The 27104-nt window shown below is 37.6% G+C and overlaps 1 protein-coding gene and 1 long non-coding RNA gene across 2 annotated transcripts in view; one reads left to right on the forward strand and one right to left on the reverse strand.

The window, feature by feature from the left end:
• Positions 1-24468, forward strand: part of LOC108434273 — a 44247-nt gene extending 19779 nt beyond the window's left edge. The window contains exons 19-33 of the mRNA XM_017709282.2: positions 1793-1861; positions 9705-9785; positions 12087-12176; positions 12796-12876; positions 13330-13389; positions 16652-16756; positions 16866-16975; positions 17193-17254; positions 17569-17717; positions 18021-18101; positions 20397-20506; positions 20940-21001; positions 21379-21527; positions 22093-22158; positions 23139-24468. Of these exons, the coding sequence (XP_017564771.2) occupies positions 1793-1861; positions 9705-9785; positions 12087-12176; positions 12796-12876; positions 13330-13389; positions 16652-16756; positions 16866-16975; positions 17193-17254; positions 17569-17717; positions 18021-18101; positions 20397-20506; positions 20940-21001; positions 21379-21527; positions 22093-22158; positions 23139-23300 (1437 nt within the window). The 3' untranslated portion in view covers positions 23301-24468. The remainder of the gene's footprint in view (positions 1-1792; positions 1862-9704; positions 9786-12086; positions 12177-12795; positions 12877-13329; positions 13390-16651; positions 16757-16865; positions 16976-17192; positions 17255-17568; positions 17718-18020; positions 18102-20396; positions 20507-20939; positions 21002-21378; positions 21528-22092; positions 22159-23138) is intronic.
• Positions 13751-27104, reverse strand: LOC108434274. Its single transcript, XR_001858356.2, has 3 exons — positions 26964-27104; positions 26611-26709; positions 13751-13785 (listed from the first exon to the last, which is right to left on the reverse strand). It is a non-coding gene; the product is annotated as an uncharacterized LOC108434274 (long non-coding RNA).

A 27104-nucleotide genomic window follows, 5' to 3' on the forward strand; every position in this document is an offset into this window, starting at 1 on the left:
TAGTGTTGTACTATTGGATCTTTTACTAATGCATTTTTCATGCATCTTTTTAGAATGAGGATATGTTTACAAAATAAAACAACAAGAAAAAACATGGTAATAAGATAAACCATTAAATATCCTGTCTTTAGACAGTTTGCAAAAACAGGTAAAAATGGGTTTATAAATAACTGCTTTTTGTTTTATGTATTTGTTTATTGGAATTAGGTTTGTAGGTAGATGAGTCAGTGAACTGTGAGGACTTGCTGCAGAGTTGTGGTCATTGTGCTGATCACTAACGTTGTTTTGATGCTTTTCCACAGTAACCATTAATGATATTACTGCTCAAGTATTAAAGGTATTAAACACTGTCAGGTCAGTTAGTAACACTGAGTACAACCTGACCATTTACAGGTCTGGGCCTTTCCTGGATGCTCCATGTATACCCAAGCATGATTGCAATACCTGTTAAGGGTGTTTTCTGAACATTTCACAACATAACATTCTTAAATTGCCCAAACCTTTTTCATGCACAATTTTAGTGTACAATCTGGCCATTTACAACATTTGGACACTAACATTACCATTAGACATTAACATTAGGCACAGGAAACTACACAAAAACACAGTGAGGTAGGTAGAAGTCATTAAGGTAACTTCACTCCCATCCTGCACAATATTGACTGACTGATACTCTCGTAAACATTAGCCGCTAACGTTATTTGACCTCAGTGGGTTACTTGTCATGAGATCCTTAATTAACCTTCATAAGCAGGTAATACTTCTCCTAACAGACTACATTTCATTAGAAACGCAGATTAGTAATCCTTGGAATTCAATCATTAAATCTTTAGCATAATCTGTGAACTAATACCCCACCACTTACACCTAATCTCATTCCATTAATGGAATTAAGAAAACCACCATTAATAGATTAACTGTTAAGTTTGAACTGTCTTATTTAAATGAAACTTTTAACTATAATTTAACTAAGTATTTGATTCACTCCCTCCTATAATGTATTTATATCCTCACTGGGTTACTTGTCATCCTTAACTTGCCTTCCATTTTACAGGTTTACAGCTACCGTCTTGGTAGGCAACTACAAATTCTTTCAGTTGATATATTATGTGATTAAACAATTCAACACTTTTATTGAATATTTAACTTTTTTTTAAACATATTAACCAATATGTGTGAGTGTATTACCTTTAAGTTAAGTGATACTTTTTAAATCCCACAAACGGGGGAAATTCCACCTCTGCATTTAACCCATCCATGAAGTGAAACACCACATACACACTAGTGAATACACACACACTAAGGGGCAGTGAGCACACTTACCCGGAGCGGTGGGCAGCCCTATCCATGGCGCCCGGGGAGCAATTGGGGGTTAGGTGTCTTGCTCAAGGACACCTCAGTCATGGACTGTCGGCGCTGGGGATCGAACCGGCGAATACATTGTATTTACTGTTGTAAAAGTATTTGAATTAAATTTTTACTTTTTGGAGTTTTTACATTATTAGGACATTATTACAACAGTGGATTCTACACACACCAAGTGGTATGGAAAAAGTAATGCAGAGCACACTTAACATTGTAGTAGGTGAAATATAGCAGCTTTTTTCCTAGGGAATATTTATGGCTTAGGTTTGAAACAAAATAATAAGTTGCATGTATGTTTTGGTACAAATATCTACAATATAACATTTGATTTTCATCCACATCTTCTTTGCATCAAGTGCATCCAATGTCTCCTACAAAACAATGATCTCTGCGTCATAATGCTCTTTTCTCACCATCTTAACACCAGAAAATGCTGGAGACCTGGCTAGAAAACGAGGGAAAAAGGCAGAGTGATGCAGACTATGTTAAAGTTGTGGTAAGTGCAGTAAAACACACAGTTAGAGAAAACTGGGGGAAACAGGGGGAACTGTATTTCTTTAAAATGTTTTTTATATATCTGTTTGTAATTTCAGGATGTACAGGATGATGATAACTAAACCTACACACAGTTACAGGAGATAATCTGAAAGAGCAGTTAATTTTGTTTTTATAACACAAAAAATAATGTATATTAAAGGAATTTTATTTATATATATTGTGTTAGCTAGCTGACCAGCCTGGTTCTAGTTAAGAGCATAAGTTGTCAGCCCCTCAGTTTAAACAAAAAATGGCTTCTTACTTCATCAATATGCTTAGTGGTCTATTCCAGCAACATTAAAATCAAAGATAATTCCATTAACAACACAAGGTTGTTTTTTTTTTTTTTTTTGGTAGTAATACACAGTTCAATTATATATTGAGACATTCATAGGAGTGGTACATCATGGATTTTACAACTCCTTTGAATGGAGCTCAGCCAATGGGTTTTTAGGACTGGAAGTATCCGTTTTATAGAGTGTCAAACTGCCCTATTGTAAGGCATAAGAGAGCTCAACTAGTGAAATTTATATCAGTTCTCATATTAATTATAGAATGTACAATTTAGATTTCTAATCATTTTTAAAAATTGTTATTATTCCAAAGTACACAATAATACTCAATACTTTTCAATTAAGTCACGCCTTAATGTTTTCATTTCATGATGTGATGACAAAAATTAAATAAAATTAAATTAAACAAATCCTAATGATCCATTAATAATAACATAGAAAATTATATTGAGAAGTGCAATACACAATACAATAAATCAGGTGTGGAGGTAACAATGCCGAGCTGCAATACTAGTACACAAGCTCATCTACAGCACGATAGCTAGAAAAAATCTTTACTTCAAGCCAAACATCTTACCAGTGTTGATAAGTGCTCTTAATAGCACATAATGCTAATGCTAGCCAAAAAAAACTAAAGTGAACAACTTTGTGTTTTAAGATATTAATCAAACTATGCAATATATTGCTAAATATGTTAATACGCTATCCCAGAGATCTAACTTTACATTTTCATTCAAAAAGAAACAAATCTTTTTTACTCTCAAAACCAAATGAATCACTTTCTCTACAGCAGACCACACTTGTGTATGATACATTACAGCAGCAGCAGTGTTTACGAATGAGAATGTAGACAAACTTCTTTATAATATCTGATTGTTTTTACATTTTCATAAAATTATTTACCTAGCACTACCTCATTTACATATTCATATAAAGCACAATTTTTCAGTAAAGAGCCAATAAACAACAGAATTCAACAGCTCACAAACCAATGGTTACACTTATAAGAGTTAGAGATTGCTCAATGAGTGCAGTGCTCCCCTTACTAACCAAACTTTCTAGTGTTAAAATTTCAACGATAGAATAAAATGCAAAATAAACAATTTTTTTTAAAGATAGTAGAAAGATGTGTATGTGTAATAACCATAATTAAATGCTGTATTCTGTGATAGCTGTGCTTTTGATATGTTATGAATTAATAATACCACAACCTTTTTTTTTTACAAAAAAGTAATCTACACTTTAAAACTCCTCTTTAAATCATATTAACCAATAAATTTGAGTGAACTGCCATTAACCGATTAGATTTGTTGCAGTGAAACTTACATTATCATTTATGACTTTGCTATAGATCATATCAACAACATATCAAGCATATGACGCAGCAGCAGTGAAGCATCTGAACATTCATACATCATACATTCAGCAGATTATCAAGAGACTTTTATAACCCCATTTCCAAAAAAGATGGAATGCTGTACAGAATGTAGATGAAACTAAGCCCTATATTTTATTGAAAAAAGTACAAACACAGCATATCAAGTGTTGAAACTGAGAAATTTTATTGTTTTTTGAAACATATATGCCCATTTTGAATTTGGTGCCAACAATACATTCCAAAAAAGTTGTGATGGGTGGATGTTTACCACTGTGTTTCATCACCTCTTCTTTTAACAACACTCTGTAAGCGTTTGGGAACTGAGGAGATACTGCTTTAGTTTTGAAAATGGAAAGTTTTCCCATTTTTGCTTAACATAGGATTTTAGCTTCTCACCAGTTCAGGGTGTCATTTGTTGTTTTATTTTTCATCTTATGCACCTAATGTTTTCATTGGTGACAAGTCTAGACTACAGGCAGATCAGTTTAGCGTCTAGACTTAATACAGAGTCATGCAGAATGTGGTTTGACATTGTCTTACTAAAATAATCAAGGCCATCCTTGAAAAAGACGTCATCTGGAAGGCAGCATATGTTGCCAAACATGTATATATTAATTAGCATTAATGGTGCAAGTCACCCATACAGGCTTTTGAACTGCTCTGATAACAAGCTGAGTGGTCTTTAGCTTGGAGGACACATGATTCCAAAAGTTGCTTTGTTGGACCACAGGACACTTTTCCACTTCCCCTCAGTCCATTTTAAATGAACTCAAGCCCAGAAAAGCTGGCAGTGTTTCTGCTTCCAGTGTGTATATATATAATATATATATTTCTTCTTTGTATTTTAGAGTTTTAATTAGCATTTGTGGATGGAGTGACGAACCGTTTTCACAGACAGTGATTTCCACTACAGAATCATGTCTGTTTATTTATATATATATATATATAAATAAGATTATTCTTCAAAAAACAAAAGTTTCAGTTTTTGGGTAAGGGTGGGTAAAGATGTTTAAAGATGGTTTTGCTCAATGGAAGTAAAATATTAAGTCTACCTCATGTACTACATCAACAACACATCTACTTTTAATGTAAGCAATTCACCAAAAGCACAACTTTAAGATACTTACCTCTGTGTATTCAGATGGTTCACAACTGCTAATGTACTGACAAAATAAAATGTTACAGTAGCTGAAAATTCCCCATTGAATACATTCTCAGAGAAAATGATAATTTAAGTCATAAGTTCCATGTAGTTACAACCCCAATTCCAGTGAAGTTGGGACATTGTATAAAACATAAAAAAAAAAACAGAATACAATGATTTGCAAATCCTTTTCAACGTATATTCAATTTAATACACTACAAAGACAAGATATTTAATGTTCAAACAGATCAACTTTATTGGTTTTTGCAAATATTCACTCATTTTGAATTTGATGCCTGCAACACATTACAAAGAAGTTGGGACAGGGGCGCGTTTACCGCTGTGTTACATCACCTTTCCTTTTAACAGCACTCAATAAGCGTTTGGGAACTGAGGACACTAATTGTTGAAGCTTTGTAGGTGGAATTCTTTCCCATTCTTGCTTGATGTACAACTTCAGTTGCTCAACAGTCAGGGGTCTCCGTGTTGTATTTTGCTCTTCATAATGCTCCACACATTTTCAATGGGAGATGGGTCTGGACTGCAGGCAGGCCAGTCTAGTACCTGCACTCTTTTTCTACGAAGCCACGCTGTTGTAACACGTGCAGAATGTGGCTTGGAATTGTCTTGCTGAAATAAGCAATACGTCCCTGAAAAAGACGTTGCTTGGATGGCAGCATATGTTGCTCCAAAACCTGTATGTACCTTTCAGCATTAATGGTGCCTTCACAGATGTGCAGGTTACCCCCTGCCATGGGCACTAACACACCCCCACACCATCAGAGATGCTGGCTTTTGAACTTTGCGCTGATAACAATCCGGACAGTCCTTTTCCTCTTTGGCCCGGAGGACACGACGTCCATGATTTCCAAAAACAATTTGAAATGTGGACTCGTCAGACCACAGGACACTTTTCCACTCTGCGTCAGTCCATCTCAGATGAGCTCGGGCCCAGAGAAGCCGAGGGCGCTTCTGGGTGGTGTTGATATGTGGCTTCGCTTTGCATGGCAGAGTTTTAACTTGCACTTGTAGATGGAGCAACGAACTGAGTTCACTGACAGTGGTTTTCTGAAGTGTTCCTGAGCCCATGTGGGAATATCCGTTACAGAATGATGTGGGTTTTTAATGCAGTGCCGCCTGAGGGATCGAAGGTCACGGGCATTCAGTGTTCTACCTTGTCGCTTACTTACAGAGATTTCTCCAGATTCTCTGAATCTTTTGATGATATTATGGACTGTAGATGATGAAATCCCTAAATTCCTTGCAGTTGCACGTTGAGAAACGTTGTTCTTAAACTGTTGGACTATTTGCTCACGCAGTTGTTCGCAAAGTTGTGAACCTCACCCCATCCTTGATTGTGAACAACTGAGCCTTTCAGGGATGCTCCCTTTATACCGAATCATGGCACTTACCTGTTTCCAATGAACATGTTCACCTGTGGAATGTTCCAAACAGGTGTTTTTTGAGCATTCCTCAACTTTCCCAGTTTATGGCCCCTGTCCCAACTTCTTTGTAATGTGTTGCAGGCATCAAATTCAAAATGAGTGAATATTTGCAAAAAACAATAAAGCTGGTCTGTATGAACATTAAATATCTTGTCTTTGTAGTGCCTCTCCTTGGATCACCACCTTATCGTGGTGGAGGGGTTTGCGTGCTTGAATGATCTTAGGAGCTATGTTGTCTGGAGCAAAAGCTCCTGGTAGGGTCTCCCATGGCAAACTGGTCCTAGGTGACAGGTCAGACAAAGTGTGATCCATAATAACCCCTATGAAGACACAAAAACGGGACTTGTGTACCCTGCCCGGAACAGGGTTACCGGGGCCCCACCCTGGAGCCAGGCCTGGGGGAGGGGCTCGCCAGCGAGCGTCTGGTGGCCAGGCATTTACTCATGGTGCCCGGCCGGGCCCAGCCCGAAGGAGTTACATGAGTCCCCCCTCCCATCGACCCACCACCAATGGGAGGGGCAGTAGTAGGGGTTCGGTGCGTTGTGGATCGGGCAGTGTCCGAAGGCGTGGGCCTTGGCGTTCTGATCCTCGGTTGCTGAAACTGGCTTTTGGAACTTGGAACGTTACCTCACTGGCGGGGAAGGAGCCTGAGTTGGTGCGCGAGGTTGAGAGATACCGGCTAGATATAGTCGGGCTCACCTCAATACACAGCTTGGGCTCTGGATCCAATCTCCTTGAGAGGGGCTGGACTTTATTCTTTTCTGGAGTTGCCCATGGTGAGAGGCGGCGGGCAGGTGTGGGCTTTCTCATAGCCCCTCGACTCGGTGCCTGTATGTTGGGGTTTTCTCCGGTGGACGAGAGGGTAGCTTCCCTACGCCTTCGGGTTGGGGAACGGGTCCTGACTGTTGTCTGTGCTTATGCACCGAACAGCAGTTCAGAGTACCCAGCCTTCTTAGAGTCCTTGGGAAGGGTGCTTGAAAGTGCTCCTCCTGGAGACTCTATTGTCCTACTGGGGGACTTCAACGCTCACGTGGGCAATGACAGTGAGACCTGGAGGGGTGTGATTGGGAGGAATGGCCTCTCTGATCTGAACCCGAGTGGTGTTCAGTTTTTGGACTTCTGCGCAAACCACAGTTTGTCCATCACGAACACCATGTTTGAACACAAGGATGTCCATAAGTGCACATGGCACCAGGACACCCTAGGCCGCAGTTCAATGATTGACTTTGTAGTTGTGTCATCGGACTTGCGGCCATGTGTTTTGGACACTCGGGTAAAGAGAGGAGCTGAGCTGTCACCTGATCACCACCTGGTGGTGAGTTGGATCAGGTGGTGGGGGAAGATGCCGGTCAGACCAGGCAAGCCCAAACGTATAGTGAGGGTTTGCTGGGAACGTCTAGCAGAAGAACCTGTCAGATTGATCTTCAACTCACACCTCCATCAGAACTTTGACCAGATATCGGGGGAGGTGGGGGACATTGACTCAGAATGGGCCATGTTCCGTTCCTCCATTGCTGAAGCGGCTGACTGTAGCTGTGGCCGTAAGGTAGTTGGTGCCTGTCGGGGCGGTAATCCTCGAACCCGGTGGTGGTGCCTACCGGGCATGGTTGGCCTGTGGGACACCAGAGGCAGCTGGCAGGTATCGACAGGCCAAGCGATCTGCGGCTTCAGTTATCGCCAAGGCAAAAACCTGTGTATGGGAAGAGTTTGGTGAGGCCTTGGAAAGTGACTTTAAGTCGGCTCCGAAAAGATTCTGGCAAACCATCAGGCGACTCAGAAGGGGAAAGCAGTGTGCCACTAGCACTGTATATAGTGGAGATGGTGTGCTGCTGACTTCGACTGAAGACGTCATTGGGCGGTGGAAGGAGTACTTTGAGGACCTTCTCAATCCCACCGACACGTTCTCCAGTGAGGAGGCTGAGTCTGGGGACATGGGAATAGGCTTGTCCATTACTGAGGCCGAAGTCGCTAAGGTAGTTAAGAAGCTCCTTGGTGGCAAGGCTCCAGGGGTGGATGAGATCCGCCCTGAGTTCCTCAAGGCTCTGGATGTTGTGGGGCTGTCTTGGCTGACACGCCTTTTCAACATTGCGTGGACATCGGGGGCGGTGCCACTGGATTGGCAGACTGGGGTGGTGGTGCCTCTTTTTAAAAAAGGGGACCGGAGGGTGTGTTCCAACTACAGGGGAATCACACTCCTCAGCCTCCCTGGCAAGGTCTATGCAGGGGTACTGGAGAAGAGAGTCCGGCTTATAGTCGAACCTCGGATCCAGGAGGAACAGTGCGGGTTCCGCCCTGGTCGTAGAACACTGGACCAACTCTTCACCCTCTCCAGGATTCTGGAGGGTTCATGGGAGTTTGCCCAACCAGTCCACATGTGCTTTGTGGATCTGGAGAAGGCATTCGACTGTGTTCCCTGGGGTATTCTGTGGGAGGTGCTTCGGGAGTACGGGGTACATGGCTCTTTTCTACGAGCCATTCAGGCCCTGTACAAACAAAGCAGGAGTTTGGTTCGCATGGCCGGCAGTAAGTCAGACTCGTTCCCAGTGAGAGTTGGACTCCGTCAGGGCTGCCCTTTGTCACCGATTCTATTCATAATTTTTATGGATAGAATTTCTAGGTGCAGTCAAGGGATGGAGGGTGTCCGGTTTGGTGACCTCAGGGTCACATCGCTGCTGTTTGCAGATGATGTGGTCCTATTGGGGACATCAGGCCGCGAACTTCAGCTTTCGCTGGATCGGTTTGCAGCCGAGTGTGAAGCAGCTGGGATGAGAATCAGTACCTCTAAATCCGAGACCATGGTTCTCAGGCGGAAAAGGGTGGAGAGCCCTCTCTGGGTCGGGGATAGGCTCTTGCCTCAAGTGGAGGAGTTCAAGTATCTCGGGGTCTTGTCACGAGTGATGGTACAAGGGAGCGGGAGATTGACATGCGGATTGGTGCTGGGTCAGCAGTGATGCGGGCTCTTTACCGGTCTGTTGTGGTAAAGAAAGAGCTGTGCCATAAGGCAAGGCTCTCGATTTACCGGTCGATCTACGTTCCCACCCTCACCTATGGTCATGAGCTTTGGGTAATGACCGAAAGAATAAGATCGCGAATACAAGCGGCCGAAATGAGTTTCCTCCGCAGGGTGTCTGGACTCTCCCTTAGAGATAGGGTGACTATATCGCCCAGCTGGCCTGGGAGCGCCTCGGAATCCCCCTTGGAGAGCTGGTGGAAGTGGCTGGGGAAAGGGAGGTCTGGGCTTCATTGCTTAGGATGCTGCCCCGCGACCCGAACCCCGGAGAAGCGGAAGATAATGGATGGATGGATGGATGGATGGTCTTTGTAGTGTATTCAATTCAATATAGGTTGAAAAGGATTTGCAAATCATCGTACTGTTTTTGTTTTACACAACGTCCCAACTTCATTGGAATTGGGGTTGTATATCTGCAATATGACATTTGATTTTATTCCACATTTTTGTTTGCATCCAGTGCATTTTTATGTTTCTTACCAAATGATAAACTACTTGTTCTCATAGTCTTTTCTCACTTTCTCAATTCCAGAAAACACTGGTGGCCTGGCTGAAGAATGAGGAGAAGATGTTTGTTGGTCAGTCTCTTAATCCAGAGTTCATTGAAGTTGTGGTAAGTGCAGTAATATAAACAGTTTATATAAGAGTGTAGTTCAATGTACATGATACAACAAAGTAGGTGTGGATGTAACTCTACTGAGCTGCAAAACCTGTACTTAAACTCGTCTTCACCAAGATATATGACAAATTTCACAAATAAAAAGCCAACTTTTTTATTTATTTGCTCTAGCAGCTTTGGTAGCAGGTTTTATTAGTAAAATCTCACACATTGTAATATTGTGAGCTTGTGAGTGGTGGTGTCTCTGGCACAGAAATCCTGGTGGGCCTCAATAAACTCTATGGTCAGCAGCTGACTCATCAATGAAACTACATAAAAACCTGGTCCAATCACAAATGCACTAGATGAATGAAATCACAAATTGACATATTAACATGGTGGAGGAGTTAGTGGAAGTGAAGACAGGAATATGAGTGATATGATCACAACATTAGATCACACAAAACCTTGTTATACAGCATCACATTACAAATCCAAAGTTATCAAGCAGTACACAATCATTGTGGTCTGCAAATACATATGGAAACCAGCATTTCAGAGCAGGGAAATATGAAAACAAGAATGCATGACAATCTTTTATTTGGGCAAACTTGTCAAAAGCTTTTCTCTCAAAAGTCCATCAATGCATGAATGAATTCAAGTGATTCTGTAGCATAACCAGGGTGGACAAGGAAAGCAGAAGAGTGCTTTTAGCTACACTCACAAGTAATCATGATTTTCTCTTGAACCTCTCTGGATTGAAGGAACAGTTTTTATCCCAAACATTTCTGCTCTCATTTCAGGGTAGCAAATTGAACATTATTAAATGTTTTTACTTGACTCATTATATTGCCTTGCTATTAGGAGTGGCTAACACAACTGATGAGAAACAATGGCTAGCTGCGTAGCAACGCCCATAGGAAAACACGTTGAATGTAGTGTTTTTTTAACTGCTCACTTGGTCTCACTGATGCACTGAGCCTCATGCTCACCAAACCAAGACTGCTATGAAAAACAGGTAGCCCACTGGCATTTACACAACAGGTAAAGGAAGATATTTGGAGTGTATCAGACAGCATTTTCTCTTGAACCTCTCTGGATTGAAGGAACAGTTTTTATCCCAAACATTTCTGCTCTCATTTCAGGGTAGCAAATTGAACATTATTAAATGTTTTTACTTGACTCATTATATTGCCTTGCTATTAGGAGTGGCTACCACAACTGATGAGAAACAATGGCTAGCTGCGTAGCAACGCCCATAGGAAAACACGTTGAATGTAGTGTTTTTTTAACTGCTCACTTGGTCTCACTGATGCACTGAGCCTCATGCTCACCAAACCAAGACTGCTATGAAAAACAGGTAGCCCACTGGCATTTACACAACAGGTAAAGGAAGATATTTGGAGTGTATCAGACAGCCCCATCATTGCCATATGCGACATCAGGTTTCTAATGTGGAGATGCCGCTGCTTGTGAGGTATTTAGATTATATATACTCAGTTCACCAATCTAGCTGATCTTTTCATACACTACATCAAAATTTTCTACATCTTTTCATCTTTTTAACACTTATTCTTGCTATTTTGCTTGACGTTCCTCCAGATGCTAATTCTAGCTGTACATTCATGCTAATAATTGCTCTAATGCTAATACTAAAGTACATAATGCTAATGCTAACTAGGCAAGGGAGTGATCTACTTGGTTTTAGGATGCTAATCTAAATAAGTCTAATTTTTGGGGGCGTATACTAACGGAGGTCTCTTGTCTGGGATAATTTTCTTGATGGTGTTAAAATTACAATGACAGAATAATAATTCAAATAAAGAAAATAGTTTTAAATGTTAGAATGATGTGATTGTATGATTTGATCCTGTGTTATTGCAGTGTAAGAGATTTTTTTATTTTGTATTGTTTATTTTGTGGGTGGGGTCAGTAAAACAAAAGCACATAGTTATATGGTGTAGCTGCAACAGTTGTTTTTAACAATATACATGTAAAATAAGTACATCCACTTTTTACTGCATAAATGATTACTATTATTGTAAATTTCTATGTTTTTCTTACTATTGGTATTACAGATACTGATAATAGTTTTGGTTAGTTCACCACAAATCTAGCATTTTTAAGGCTGTGAAAAGTTTATGCTCACATTTACAAATTTTCCTACCAGACAGGAGTTTGATCATTCAGACACACCAAGGATGAAACTGATGAATAACAAAAGCTATCTGTGAAATTTGTGCGCAATCACTTTACAGTCAGATTTTACCATACGTAACTTTGATGAATAAGGGCCATTATGCATTTGGTTCCCAGGATCAATTCCAGAAAACACTGGAGGCCTGGCTGAAGAATGAGAAAAAGCCTGATCGTCAGTCTCTCAACCCAGAGCTAAAAGAAGTTGTGGTGAGTGCAGTAATATATAGTTTGGGAAAAGTGGGAGAAACTACCCAAATTTAGAATAAGTGTATTTATTTAAAAGTGAACTATATTTGTTTGTGAGTTCAGCATGTACAGGATGATGATGATTTATGAACCTACAAACAGTTACAGGAAATAAACTGAAAAACATCTCACTCAAAACCGCATTTGGGCCCACAAACCACAGGACACACAGGTTATAACACAGGATTAGCATGACCTGTTTCTACACATCAAGACACAAAACACATGAAATCATAACAACACAAAAACTAACAAAGCGACTTCAACAATAGAAAAGCATTAATCCTGAAAGCAACATCATTAGAACAACATTATAAACTTTTGCTATTCTTTAACATTTCCAATGTGTTCAGGAGAAAAACAGTGGATGAAATTCCCCACAGAATATTTTCTCTGGGGACGTTTACTTCTTAATTTTGATTCAGAATCATAAGTTCTGTGTATGTTTTTGTAGAAATATCTGCAACTTCACATTCAATTTTATTCCACATTTTGATCGCATTCAGTGTGTTTTTATGTTTCTTACAAAATGATTTATAACTTATTATGCTCTTTTCTCACCTTCTCCTCTCAATTCCAGAAAATCCTGAAGACCTGGCTGAAGAACAATGAGAAAACGCATGGCAGTCAGCCTCTTGATACAAAGTTTGTTAATGTTGTGGTAAGTACAGTGATATATACAGTTTACTGTTAGTGTGAGGTGTGTATTTCTTTAAAAGTAAACTATATTTGTTTATGGGTTCAGCATGTACAGGATGATGATGATGATTCATAAACCTACACACAGCTACAGGAAAAAAAACTGAAGCAGCAGTTAATTTAATTTTATAGCACGTAATAAAAATCTTATAAAGTGATATACTGCCCCACTATTTTAGGGGTAAGAGCTCTCATCTGTAGAAATTTGCATCTGTTGTCATGTAATTTACAGAATGCATAATTTAAATAGTTTACATTATGATAAACCATGACAAATCATTAAAATAAAGAAAACTACTTTGTAAAATAAATTTTTATTGCATCCACTGTGTTTTTATGTGTTACAAAACTAAACTAACTACTTGTTATTATGCTCTTTTCTCACCATCTTCTCAATTCCCCAAAAATGCTGAAGGCCTGGCTGAAATATGTGGAGGAAAGTGAGTCCCTCAATACAGAAAATTTTGAAGTCGTGGTAAGTGCAGTAATATATACATTTATGGTAAACAGGGGAAAACCACCCTACTTTGGAGTGAAGTGTATTTCCTGAAAATGTAACCATATTTGATTGTATGATCAGCATGTACAGTATGATGTGTGAAATTACAAAATTATGGGAAATAAAGTGAAACAGCAATTCATTTTGCTTTTATGTCACAAAAATTTAAATCTTAATACAGTGCTATACTGCCACAGTGTCAGGTTTCTCATCTGGCAAAATTTGCATCAGTATAATTTAAATGTGGCGGCACGGTGGCGTGGTGGGTAGCGCTGTCGCCTCACAGCAAGGAGGGCCTGGGTTCGATTCCCCGGCCGGGCGACCAGGGTCCTCTCTGTGTGGAGTTCTCCCCGTGTCTGCGTCTGTTTCCTCCTACAGTCCAAAAGACATGCAGTCAGGCCAATTGTGTAAAATGATCAAATTGTAAGTCGCTCTGGATAAGAGCGTCAGCCAAATGCCGTAAATGTAAATGTTAAATCATTTCTAATTTTTGCAATCTTTGAAAAGTGTGCTATTACTCTAAAGTTGGAAACTATTACTTATTTTTACATCTTTAGAAAGTTATTTACAGAATTTTTCCACAAAAAGATTGTTTTTTTAGAGAGCATCTAGCTTAAAAAGGTCTACATTTAAAAGTAGCTTCTACCGCAGCTACTTCAATGCTGGACAGGTGAGCAGTACGAATTTAAAGAGGCATCAATTCTAGAATGAGCATAATTTACAAAAAAGATCATAAGGTAAAACATTACATACCGTTTCTTTGTACTGTTTGCATTCAAATACAGGTCAAAATACGTTTAAAAAATCACTGCATTTTGTTTTGTTTCTACATTTTATATACTGCCTCAACTTTCTTGGAATTGGGTTTGTACGCAGATGATTCAGTTAACTGTGAGGGGTCCAGAGTTGTGGTGATTGAGTTGATGGCTGTGTTGATGAAACATTGTTTTGATGCTTTTCCTAAGTAATCATTTACATTAGTGATATAACTGCTCGACACTGAAGGCTCTAAACTCTGTCTCGTCAATTAGCTTACAAAGGACCACTAAGTACAAACTGGACATTTATACCACTGAACACTAACATTACCATTAGACTTTAATATCAGGAAAAATGTTTGTATTTCATTTTGAATTAATGTACTATAACCCGGACTGCCCATTGTTCATTCAAAATACACAAAAACTTCAGCAGTATAATATAGTCAGAACTCAGTCTTTTAAACCTACCTAGTTTATTAATACTTGGCCTAAACTTCTGAGCTGCTGAGCTAAAGTTAAGTGTTTCTGTTGGTTGAAGTGCAGCTTGTGTGTTTGGTGATATGACAGATGTGAAATTGTGTAGAATTGAGGTGTAACCGCTCTTCTTTAGACTGTTGTCTGCAGTTAGAAAAGAGTCACATTACGTTGCAGTGCATGCTATGTACTGTAGTGCAGCAAACTGTGAAATGGGCTAATACTGAAAGAAAATTAAAATACTTTTGCATGCCTGATAGGATTTTGTCATGGGACTGATCTGACCTCCAGGCTTTGTGTTTGACACATGGTATTTAGAACTTGGAAAACTGCATTACTTGCCATGTGGTCATTAAAGTTCAAAGACTAAAAATTCATGGAAGCACCTTAAAAATACACACTATAAGATGTGATAAGACATTGGTACACTATTGTCACGATTGGCCTCTCCCAGTCCATTCCATGTGCATTTCTTTGGGTCTAGTTCACGTGCTCTTTGTATTGGTTTCCTAGTCTGGCCCCTAGTTTTGTGACTCCACCTCTGATTGTCACCACCTGTTAACTACTGATCCCTAGCTAGCCCTCTTGTAATTAAGCCCTGTGTTTTCCCCAGTGTGGTTGCAGATCTTTCTGTAATGCCAGGGAGCGAGGACGCAGATGCATAAGCGACTTTTATTCAGGGCAAATCCAGGGTCTTGTCCATAGTCTAGACAGTCCAGGTTCATTAAACCAACATGGATTGAACAGGGGCAGACATGACAGACAAACCAGAATCAAACAATAAACAATCAACACGATCAAACATACAAACAGTTCAAACTATTCAAACAGTACATCAAACAAACAAAGACCAGCACTAGACTAAGGAAAACACGGGGCTTATAAAACACATGGATAACAAGGGACAGGTGGAAACCATGTGGTGACAATCAGGGGCGGAGTCATAAAACAAGGGGTCGGATTAGGAAACCAAAACAAAGAGCACGTGGACTAGACCCAAACAAACGCACATGGACCGGACTGGGAGGAGCCAATTGTGACAACTATGGAGACACATAAATGTAGTACTACCCATCAGAGTACCACTATAGTTGCCTAGGAGGCAACTATAGAAACAGAAAAGCCACCTTAAACATGCTTGCTGAGGTAAAATGTGTAATTTATTTTTGTTGTGGTTAGATATGTGTTTTAAAACTCCATAGTAATATATAGCATGAGAATAGTAAGGCCTTAGCCTGATTATTATTATAATGATATTGCTTACTGACTCATTACAGCAGTGAACATATTTAAAATTACAGTTAACTATTTTGAGGAATTAGTATGTGAGTACCTGCTAATTATCAATCCTGTACATTGCTGCTGTAGTTTAGAGTAATTTAGGCATATTAAATATTGCCAAATTAAAATATAAAAAAACATCTGCATCTTCGAGTCTGTTTGTCTTGTTTGTCCTGTACATCCATTTAATCCATCTAATATCAGTCTGCCTGTGAAAACTTAAGTGGGGTGGAAGGGGAGGGAGGGGAGGGATATTGTTTGTGCTTATTGCTGATGTTTTCTTTCTTTTTTTCCTTTTTGTTTTCATCTGTCTTTTTTGGTATGATGGGGGGCAAACTTTGGGTGGACAGGGCACAAAGCAACATCACTGCCTGTGATACCAATTTGTTTTCGCACAACTTTTAAAAAAAAAGAAAAATAATGATGTCTATTGTAGAAAAAAAACCTTAATAAAAAAATAAAAATAAATGAGACATTATAAAGGAAGACTTTTCCCTACTATAACAAAAGTTCCATCAAATATCGAAGTGCAAAGTGTGAAGGATCTATCCCCTCAAGTTGGCCTCATCAATGTTTCTGGGGAATACATTTTGGAAATGCAGTGATACAGATTCAATTTAAAAATTACAGCACAGCCATTTAGTAAATTTAGTAAAAAAGAGGTGGTTTTTCCCTGAGTTACCTATACTGCAGTTACTAAAAGCACCTCCACATCATTACAGCCGATCAATTTCAGCTATGGCATGAAAGAGAAGAATCCAATTGATGCTCTACGATTCTATAGGAAAAATGATCCAGATACACCAGTACAACTGTCCAAAGATGAGGTAATAAATTCAAGAACTATATTTTCTGTGTCACTTATGTGTTACTTACCACAGTGTTTTACAAACCTTAAAAAAACTTTAAGAAAGTTCAGTTTTTCTCTGTCTGCAGGTCTCATACCTCCTGCCGGAGAAATTTGCTGAAATCAAAGTAATGGTTTTCTACAAAGGATTAAACACAGCTGTCGAAAACCTCACCAAAAAGCATATCATAGAATTCTGGTAAGAAATACAGAAGAAGGTGAGAGGCTAAGTGAGAGGCTCAGCTCTCTAAAAAATTGTAATAAGGATGAGAAAACCGATAAAGCATATTAAAAGCACTAAATTAGTGATGTTTCACTTGGTGGATATTGTATCTCTATTGACAGTATTTTTGACCTATATACTATCTTCACAATTCCATTATTACCCCCCCCCCCAACCCCACACCCCCTTCCAGGAATGACTTGAAACCTGCCTCTGCAGTGGTGCACAATCCCAGCATTTACATGGATCTCTCAGGTCATCCCTCCATCTCTCCTTCTAGTGTACACTGGACACTTTGGACTAGTAATCCTTTAGAGATTTCAGATTATAAGACACATTCCGCACCTACTGCTGGAATATTTAGATAAAAATAAACATAAATAATCAATGGTTTCATAAGATTTTCTGTCACTGAAAGTTATTCATATTTAGCTATTGATGACCAGACCTGCTCTCACGTTGCATAAATTATTTGAGATTTACATTATAAGATATGAGGCTGAGATTGTGTTTACTGCAGTACCTTATTTAAAACTGTATGTTTAGTTTTCTCTTTTTTTGTTTTCTAGATGTCAAACCTGATTTACTTCAGAGATTCCGACACTCAGCAGAAGACATCATTAAGAAATTTTCAAAACAGGGATCTAGCAAGATCATTGCTGAGAAAATATTCAAGACAGAGGAAGTTAAACATTTGGACAATGATAAGCAGCGGAAGGTTAGACAAGTTTATTTGACAGTAATTATTATTTTTAAATATTATATTTCCAAATATTTCCATACTGCCATTGACACTGACAGAAAAGGCTTAATTTTCAGCACAATTCTAAAGATGAAAGACATTCTTTGTTTTAGTTTTGAAAAAAATTATTCAATAGATTACAATTCTTTGTTGTTAGAAATGTCAGCAATATGACATTCCAGTTTGTCCACTTGTTTACGTTCAGTGTGTTTTATGTCTCTTACAAAATGGTGAACTACATGCCATGATGCCATTTTCTTACCATCTTTTCACTACCAGGAGAAGGTGGAGGCCTGGTTGAAGAGCATCCAAGAAACTTATGGTTATCAGCTGAAATTCACTGCAGATGACTTTGAAGTGGTATGCAATAAAATATAGAGTAACACTGTTACACTGCAAAAGACATCATTTTTGCCATGCTGTGGTTAAGTTTTAGACCGTTGTAGTGGACAGAAGTCACTTTTTAACCACTATAGCATGACGCATAAGTTTTGTATAGTGTACTACTACATAAAGCACATGAACAATAGTAAAGTACAACTTCTGTATGAGTGGCTTACATTACTGGTTTGTCCGTTTAACCAAAAAGAAACTTAAAGTTGAGGCAAGCCATTTAACTGCTTTTACTCAACTTTAAAAATTAAACAATGCAAAGCAAAATAAGTAGGTTAGGTGAAGAAAGATCAAACATCGGATCAAACTTTAAAAAAAAAAACACTTCAAATAAACTTCTGCCATTTTCCACTTTTAACACACACACACACACACACATTTTCTAAGCCGCTTCTCCCTCAGGGAGCCTATCCCAGCAGTCATCGGGCGGGATACTCACTGACTGACAGGCTGCCCACTTTTAACAGTGTAGAAATAATCTAGATTTTAAACATAACAAGCTACAACTACCATGTATAGGTATATGTTTAGAACACACATAGATTCCACATGAAAATCAAATGGCAAAATGGTAAGATCAAATCAGAAGAAATTTTTCACTGTTAAACTTCTATTTTACTGAAAAAAACAAACAAACAAAAACAAAAAACAACAGGGTCCATATTTACTTCGTAGAGCAGGAGTGTAGGAGTGTTCTTTTCTTATTTAAGCTGATCTTAATGAGAGAAACATCTTCCAGACTCAATGTTATAGGAGCTGATCTGAAGTCTTTTCAAGGTTTCAACTGATGTAAAATATCGGTTTTGTTATTCTAATTTACTCACTTTGCTTTGCACTATTTTATTTACATTTATTTTAATTGAATAAAAACAGTTACATTGGTTCTTACTCTATGCAACATTTTTAAGTCGAGCAGACAAGCCAATTTCTGCAGTGTATCCTGTTTTTACTGAATTAAGTATAGCCTATCTTTTGAAGACCCAATGACCTACAAAATGCAAAATGAGCTGCAAATGCAGAAAACACTCATCAAAATAACAACACTAGCACCACATTTTGCACCACAAATGCAGATATGTTCAACTTGAGAAGCACTGCAAAGTCAGACAAGGCACAATGGTAATGTTCCGAAGAACACTCAAAAAGACTGGAGCCATTCACTTTGAATTCTATGCAGCATAAACCATCAGTAAAAATAGAGCAAATATTTGAACAGATTACTACAGTTTTTCTTGAATGCTGAATCTACAACACATTCAGCAAATTCTCCCTAATGAAACTCTGGCTCCAAATCCATGAACGCCTAAAAATGAAACATTCACATCAAAATACCCATCACATCTGTCAGATTAATTTCCACAGCAAATCAAGTTTTTACACTGCAAAGAAAAACTAAGAACACAGTTGTCTCAGAGAGTTTGCTGCTGTCTTCGTACTAAAGAAACTGCACACTACAGGCACTAAATATAACTTCATATCAACTTACTGAATTATTCATAATATTTTGTAGTTTTTACTTAAAAACTCAGTATGCTAAGTGATTTAAAATACAGACCACACTTTCAAGAATGTAAAAAGTTAATTCAGACTGTAACCAGTAAATCAGAGCCCTAGTTGGAATAAAGCCTGAATCACTCCAACAGGATAACCCTGCCTTTAACTTTGAAAAGGTTATTAAGGATTAATTATTAATAATTAATTAATGAGAAACTATCATGACTTTTGTTAAGAGGAAGAACTGTGTTTAGTGTTAAAAAGTATGTAAACAGTTTGTTATGAGACTGAGATGCTGTAAAATGCATCATAATGGGAATTAACTGTAGACAGTAACAGTAAGTTTCAATAACCATACCAGATATTACTGATAACTACTGTAGCACAGCTGTATCAAATCAGATAGCTAACTAGCTAGTCAAACCAAGGCAACCATGAACATACTGGAATGTGAGTGGTGGTGGCCTTATCAACTTCTGTCAGTGATTTTCCCCTTTGAGAGTCTTCCATAAACATTTCTGCTCTACCTATCACATTTAATCTGTACAGTTCTACATTAAAGATTGCACAAATACACCAATATCACTGTGCAAAGATGAGGTTCTGAATTCAAGAACTTTGTTTTCTGTTACCCATTATCTAATTTTTTAAATAGAACTGTGGGTGTAATTTTCTTTGTAAATGTGCAATAATTGCTTGTGAATCACTTTTTTTTCTTTCCTTTTTCTGTTTTTGCAGCTGACATAATTCAGTTTTGTGTCTCTATAGGTCAAATACTCCCTGCCAGACAAACCTGATTCAACTAAGGTCCTTCTTTTGTACAAGGGACTGCCTGAAAACAATACTGAAAAATTCTGGGAAGAAGTGCTGAAGGATCTGTAAGAGACTCCCTTCTCCCAAAATAATGATAAGAAAGCAGAGAGGCATATTGAAACACTAAATGGACCTTTTTCAAACTTTTGGATAAGACACCACACTGATGAAAATATTACAACAATAACAACATTAACTTAAAACAAAAAACAGCTACATTTGGAATTTCATCTCATCAGAGGTGTATTAAAAATACATAACAAGAATGCATTGAAGACTTTTTTATGTGGTAGCACACATTTGAAAACATTTTATGTACTCAGTTTTGATCACTGACAGTAGTTTCTACAAAAGTACATGGGGCTTACTAAGTGATATAGATTAGATTTTGACAAGCCGTTTTAATTTTTTTAACATAATGTATCAAAACTATATTTGATCTGTATTCTAATTTTATCATTATATAATTGTTTTTTCACTGTGCTTTCATGTTTCCAGGAAAGACAAGGAGCTTATCTCTGCTTTAGTGAAGAAGACAATCACTTATGTCAACCTCATAGGTTCTCCTTCTATCTCTCCTTCAAGCGGAATATACTGTACACAGTGCGCTCTGTAAAAAGCATCCATTAAATGATACAAATAGCAACTGTAATTTTGAGTAAGAGTTGAAGCTATATAAATAAAGTATGATGACTTTTTACAGAGACCTATAGATCCTATTTTCTGGAGCCCTGGTACATGAAAGGGAAAAAAATAATTATGAAAATTAGATATCTCTCATATTCCCAGATGGGTCAGGCTTGTTTTGAATTTTTTGTATGCACTGCTTGATACTAATTAACTTACATATTTTAATAAAAACTCTGTTTTGTGTTCACTGCAGAACCTGTTTTTATTTTTTATTTATATTTTTCTATTCTATTTTTCTGTTTCACAGATGGAAAACCTATGGCAATCATATGCCTGCTAATCTCAGCAGGACATGGAATAATTGAGGAACTCCTAAAACAGGGCTTTTTTATCTTTGAAGAGAAAATATTCAAAGCTGAGCATCTGAAACATTTGCAAAGTGATGACCAGTGGAAGGTTAGATACTTTTATTTGACAGTGATTGTATGACTATCTATTGTCATCTTCTATAGTTTTTTTTCTCAGATTAGCATTACATCATAGCACGAACAACTGACAGCTCATATAGCTAGATCTATAAATAGCTGGTTACTGGATAGTTTTAAAAACTTGGCTTAACTTGGAAATACAGCAATGCTGTAGTTCCATAAGAGGAAAAGACTCCTGGTGGAGGCCATGCGCATCACTAGCATAGCACATTTTTATGTTCTTTTTTTATGTGTTCAGTGGAAGAAAAGTTTCACGTAAACTTTTGTGTGCCATTGTCTCCTCTTTTTTTGACGTTGCTTCAGATATCCCCCAAAAATATTTCCTAATATTTCTGTGCCAATTTTAAAGATATAGCCTTTTTTCTTCTTAGTTATGAAACAAAGTAATCAATAGATAACAATTCTGTATTGGTAGAAATGTCTGTAAAATTCTATTTTATCTACTTTGTTTGTATCCGGTGTGTTTTATGTCTCTTACAAATCAGTAAACTCTATGCCATGATGCCCTTTTCTCACCATCTTCTTGTTACCAGGAGATGCTGAAGGCCTGGTTCAAAAATGTCCAGAAAAAAGCTGTAGATGCAGCAGACTTTAAAGTGGTAAGTACAGAAATGTAAATGGTTGATTTTGGGTCTACTGTACTGAACTGAAGTCAGTTTTTATCATTCCCGCACAATGTCTGAGTTTCTTACAGTGTGGCACCATGTCAGGGCCAGAAATGCACATGAACAGAAACTAAACATCTACATTTGAGTACTTCTGTTAGCAGCTTTGCCACACTGTAGTTTTAATACAGATAACTAACTATAAAGTAATTAATATGTAATTTATACACTCAGACCAGCGCAACACACTAACACACCACCACATCAGTGTTACTGCAGTCCCGAGAATGATCCACCACCCTAATAGTACCTGCTCTGTAAGGGTCCATGAGGGTCCTGATCACTGAAGAACAGGGTAAAAGGGAGCTAACAAAGTATCAGAGAAACAGATGGACTACAGTCTGTAACTGTAGAACTACAAAGTGCAGCTATATAATAAGTGGAGCTGATAAAAAGGACGATGAGCATAGAAACAAGGAGGTGGTCATAATGTTATGCCTGATCGGTGTATATTTATATTTACAAAAAAAGTGCATTTCCCAAGGAAACCATAAAATAAAAGGAAATACTACAATATTAGAAAGTGTTTAGTTAGGTTAGTTCACTTTGAAGCAATGGTTTTTACTGATATATTTCCTCTAATTATATTTTCACTAATTAGAATTAAAATAATTACAGCCTATCACACTGAGTTACAGAATGACAGAGAACAATTTAATTTTCTACAAGAAAGAAAAATCAATAGCACTGGGCAAAGAAGAGCTTCTAGATTAAAACTGGTATCCGAGTGTTGTCTGTTAATTCCTTTCCTTATTTCATTTGATTGTGGGTGTAATTATTTTACAAATGGAATACTACACATTTAGCATTTTATTCTCACAAGTTTATATATAATCACAGGATCAATGTGATGTATTTCAAACTTTATAAAAAAAAATTTGTAATTAAAAGAATTCAATCTTGTGTTTCTGTAGGTCTCATACACCCTGCCTAGCCGACCTGATTTTGTTAATGTCATGCTCTTCTGTAAGGGACTGCACAAAGAGGAGACTGAGAAATTCTGGACAAAGTGTGAGATTCCAGGAGATCAGCAAGAGGCTCCACCCTCCAAAAGACCAAAAAAAACAGAAAACTGAGACATAGTGAAAAACTAGGAGTCTTACCACTAAACCAGGGCTACTGAATGAATGCAACAATATGCAACTATATATATTATTTTTTTTGTGTACTAACGTTATAATTAGCTATTTATGTTAAATCCTATGGCAAGGTCGTGCCATTTTATCTGAAGGGTGTTTGTTGTTTTTTAGATGTGTTTAGAAACAGTTAAATCTTTTGTATAATAAAGAAGTACTGACATTTTGGAAGAAGCTGAGTTCTCTAACAGAGATAGCTTGAGACAAGTGGGCAGGAAAATGCCTATAACACCAGCATTAAGTGCTATTCTTATATCTAAGATCATAGAAAAGACTTCAGATGTGTGACATATTACCAAACATTTGTAACATTTTTGGATTACACAACAGCCCACAACAAAGTAGAGTGATTAGACTGGTTAGCTTTTAAGTACAAGCAGGGAAATTAAATGTTTAGTTTGTCATTTGTGATGTTTTGGGTCTAATTTTCCTGATGGTGGAGAAATGAAGCACATTGCTAAATATCTGTGATTCATACCAAATTAGAATTTTCATTGGTGTCTTAGTTTTATGTAACAAAGTAACCGCTCTGTCTGTCTTTGCTACAGGTATCTTATCATCTAGTTACTGACTTTTATTGTCTCTATTCCATTTAATCAATTCAACTGTAACACTGCTTGTTGCAAAGTGCCTTCCAGAGTTATTAGAACCCAGGATGTTTTAAGCTCAGCTAACTAATGTTACTTTATATAATGATTTATTTCCTTTATTCTGTTGTTACAATTACAATTATATGCTTACTAGATGAAGTAGCTGGAAAATTGGTATTTTATAGGTTTATTTCTATATATGAGAATTATTACTTTATGTATGTGTTCAGTCATTTATGTAGTGATTCACAATAATCTGCTTTATAATTCTGCTTTAACTGACCAAAGTTTAGATACAGCACTGAAAATATTGAGATTTGATTTGTCTGGAACACGTCTTCAGTTTTGATTAACTTTAAAATTGGGCCACTGCTGTAACAGCATTCAGTCTCTGTAACATTCTTATGATTTATATCTATTTCAGCGAAAACATCTCAGATTTGTCTACAGAAACATGACTATGTGAATGGGTTTGTTTAGATCTATAATTAAATAAACATGCCAAATGCCTGTATGTATTTGAGCTTTTTATTTTGTTTCAGAAGTTTCAGTGTCTAGGGTGTCTGCACTGTGAAACAACGATATAACAAAAATCATACTCTCCAGTCTCTCTATTATGGAAGTATAACTCATAACCCATCTCTTACACAGTGCAGCTTCAACCTAAATAAATAAATAAATGATGAAATGTGGCCTTTTCTAAAAGGCATATATTATTTGTTTTTTCCAATATGTTAAACTTAGTAAATATATATAAAATGTGCACTAAACATATTTAAGCTTAGGTGTTCCCTGTAGAAGATGTGGTAACTTATTTTTACTTAGAAAATTAACAAGACGTGTAATTAGACAGAGAGAGACCTTTAAAACTATATGCCTGGAGTCAGTTTTTTTTTTAGACTTTTCCAAAACCTATAGTCTTTAACATGCACTGGAAAAATGAAAAAAACAGGGTCTTAAGAGGGTAATTACTATTTGTACAGCAAGATCATGTTGCACCTGTCAAAATTGCCAAAAACAAGCCTGTTGTTAACTTACTGATGACACATAAGATACCATGGCTGATAAGTGTCCCAAAAAAGTCCAAATAAGCATGTAAATGTGTGTTACATTACAAGCAGTACATGCAGTAAAAACTGAAAAACAGTTCAGTTATGCTTATTCGCCGAATATCTCATTTTAAGTTGAACAGCAAACATGATATAGTTAACAGTTTTTTGTTTTGAGCCAACGGCTTTCACATTTTATGTTGTGCTGAAATTAATTTTTTAATTCCAGAACATTTCTGAACATTGATTTTTTTATATCGTGGCTCAGGGATCGTAAATCACTTCTTAGACCACTTATAGCAACAAACAACCCTGACTTTACTGGAAACACCTACCTTGTACTTCCACTCACTGGCCACTTTATTAGAAACACCTACCTTGTACTTCCACTCACTGGCCACTTTATTAGAAACACCTACCTTGTACTTCCACTAACTGGCCACTTCATTAGAAACACTTACTTTGTACTTCCACTCACTGGCCACTTTATTAGAAACACTTACCTTGTACTTCCACTCACTGGCCATTTCATTAGAAACACTTACTTTGTACTTCCACTCACTGGCCACTTTATTAGAAACACTTACCTTGTACTTCCACTCACTGGCCACTTTATTAGAAACACTTACCTTGTGCTTCCAATCACTGGCCACTTTATTAGAAACACTTACCTTGTGCTTCCACTCACTGGCCACTTTATTAGAAACACTTACCTTGTACTTCCACTCACTGGCCACTTTATTAGAAACACCTACCTTGTGCTTCCACTCACTGGCCACTTTATTAGAAACACTTACCTTGTACTTCCACTCACTGGCCACTTTATTAGAAACACTTACCTTGTACTTCCAATCACTGGCCACTTCATTAGAAACACTTACCTTGTACTTCCAATCACTGGCCACTTTATTAGAAACACTTACCATGTACTTCCACTCACTGGCCACTTCATTAGAAACACCCACCTTGTATCTCCTCTCTGTCCACTTTACAAACTCCATTTACCTTACAGGTCCACTATATCGTTGTACAGATAGTAGTTCACTTGTTGCTGCACAATTTATCATCCTACACTACAAAATTGTTGTTGTCCAGATATTATTTGTGTGGTAATCAAATCTCAGCAAGCCAGTCACACTGATATGGTAGTCTGTGTGCTAGTTACATCTGTGACATTGCCAGGTCCACCACCCAAACATATCCAGACAAAAGCAGGTCACTGGTCATAAACTGTAAATACATAAAAAAAATACTAAATACATTTTTAAAAAAAGGGTATTTTGACTGTAATAGTTAATAGCAATTATCCTGCCTATATTTGTTTCTTTCCTTAAAATAAAACCATCTACAGTACATTGTACGCAAATTGAATTATTAAAACAGGAACTACTGCACAATAATAGCAAGTTAATCAATTACATTGAAATATTTTTAATTATTAATATATTTTAAATAAATATGAACTATATTAATCTGGATGTAACATTTTAATGGCATTTGACATCAATTATAACGTTAATAAACTAAACATATTTCTGTTTCTTATTAAAATTGCTGCACATTTTTACGATTTTACAACAAAAAACATCATTTTTAACACTTTTCACTCACAGGTTTCTCTCAGTCCCCGCAGCTGCTGCCGCCGCTCAGCCGACTCTGCTGTGGTGGGCTTCCTCTCGCGCGGGAAAATCAGTCCCAACGGCTGGGATGCTAATCCAGATGTACATCTCAGTAAAATGACCCAGTTATACCAGATTTAACAGAAAATAACCAGTAGATAGGCGTCTTATAAAGCGGACAGTGAGCGTAAAACTCTTATACAAAGCAAATCTCAGAAAAATTTATCCACACAAACTCAGTTTTTCTGTGGACTATGTAACCTAGTTTAGCTCCTAGCTAACATGTAGGCTAACGTTACACACAACGTCCCGATTAACCGAACTTCAGCTCACTGCTTCACTCACCGTCATTTAGAAAGAGCTACTGCAACACCGTAAAACGACACACTTCTCCACCCTGAATTATTTACAATCAAACCGTTTTTAGTAAAACTGTCTTTACAGAATTGGCGGAGCAGCCTGGACGCCTGTGAGATTCTCTGTGGC

This window comes from Pygocentrus nattereri, chromosome 20, assembly GCF_015220715.1.
Source record: "Pygocentrus nattereri isolate fPygNat1 chromosome 20, fPygNat1.pri, whole genome shotgun sequence".
NCBI lineage: Eukaryota > Metazoa > Chordata > Actinopteri > Characiformes > Serrasalmidae > Pygocentrus > Pygocentrus nattereri.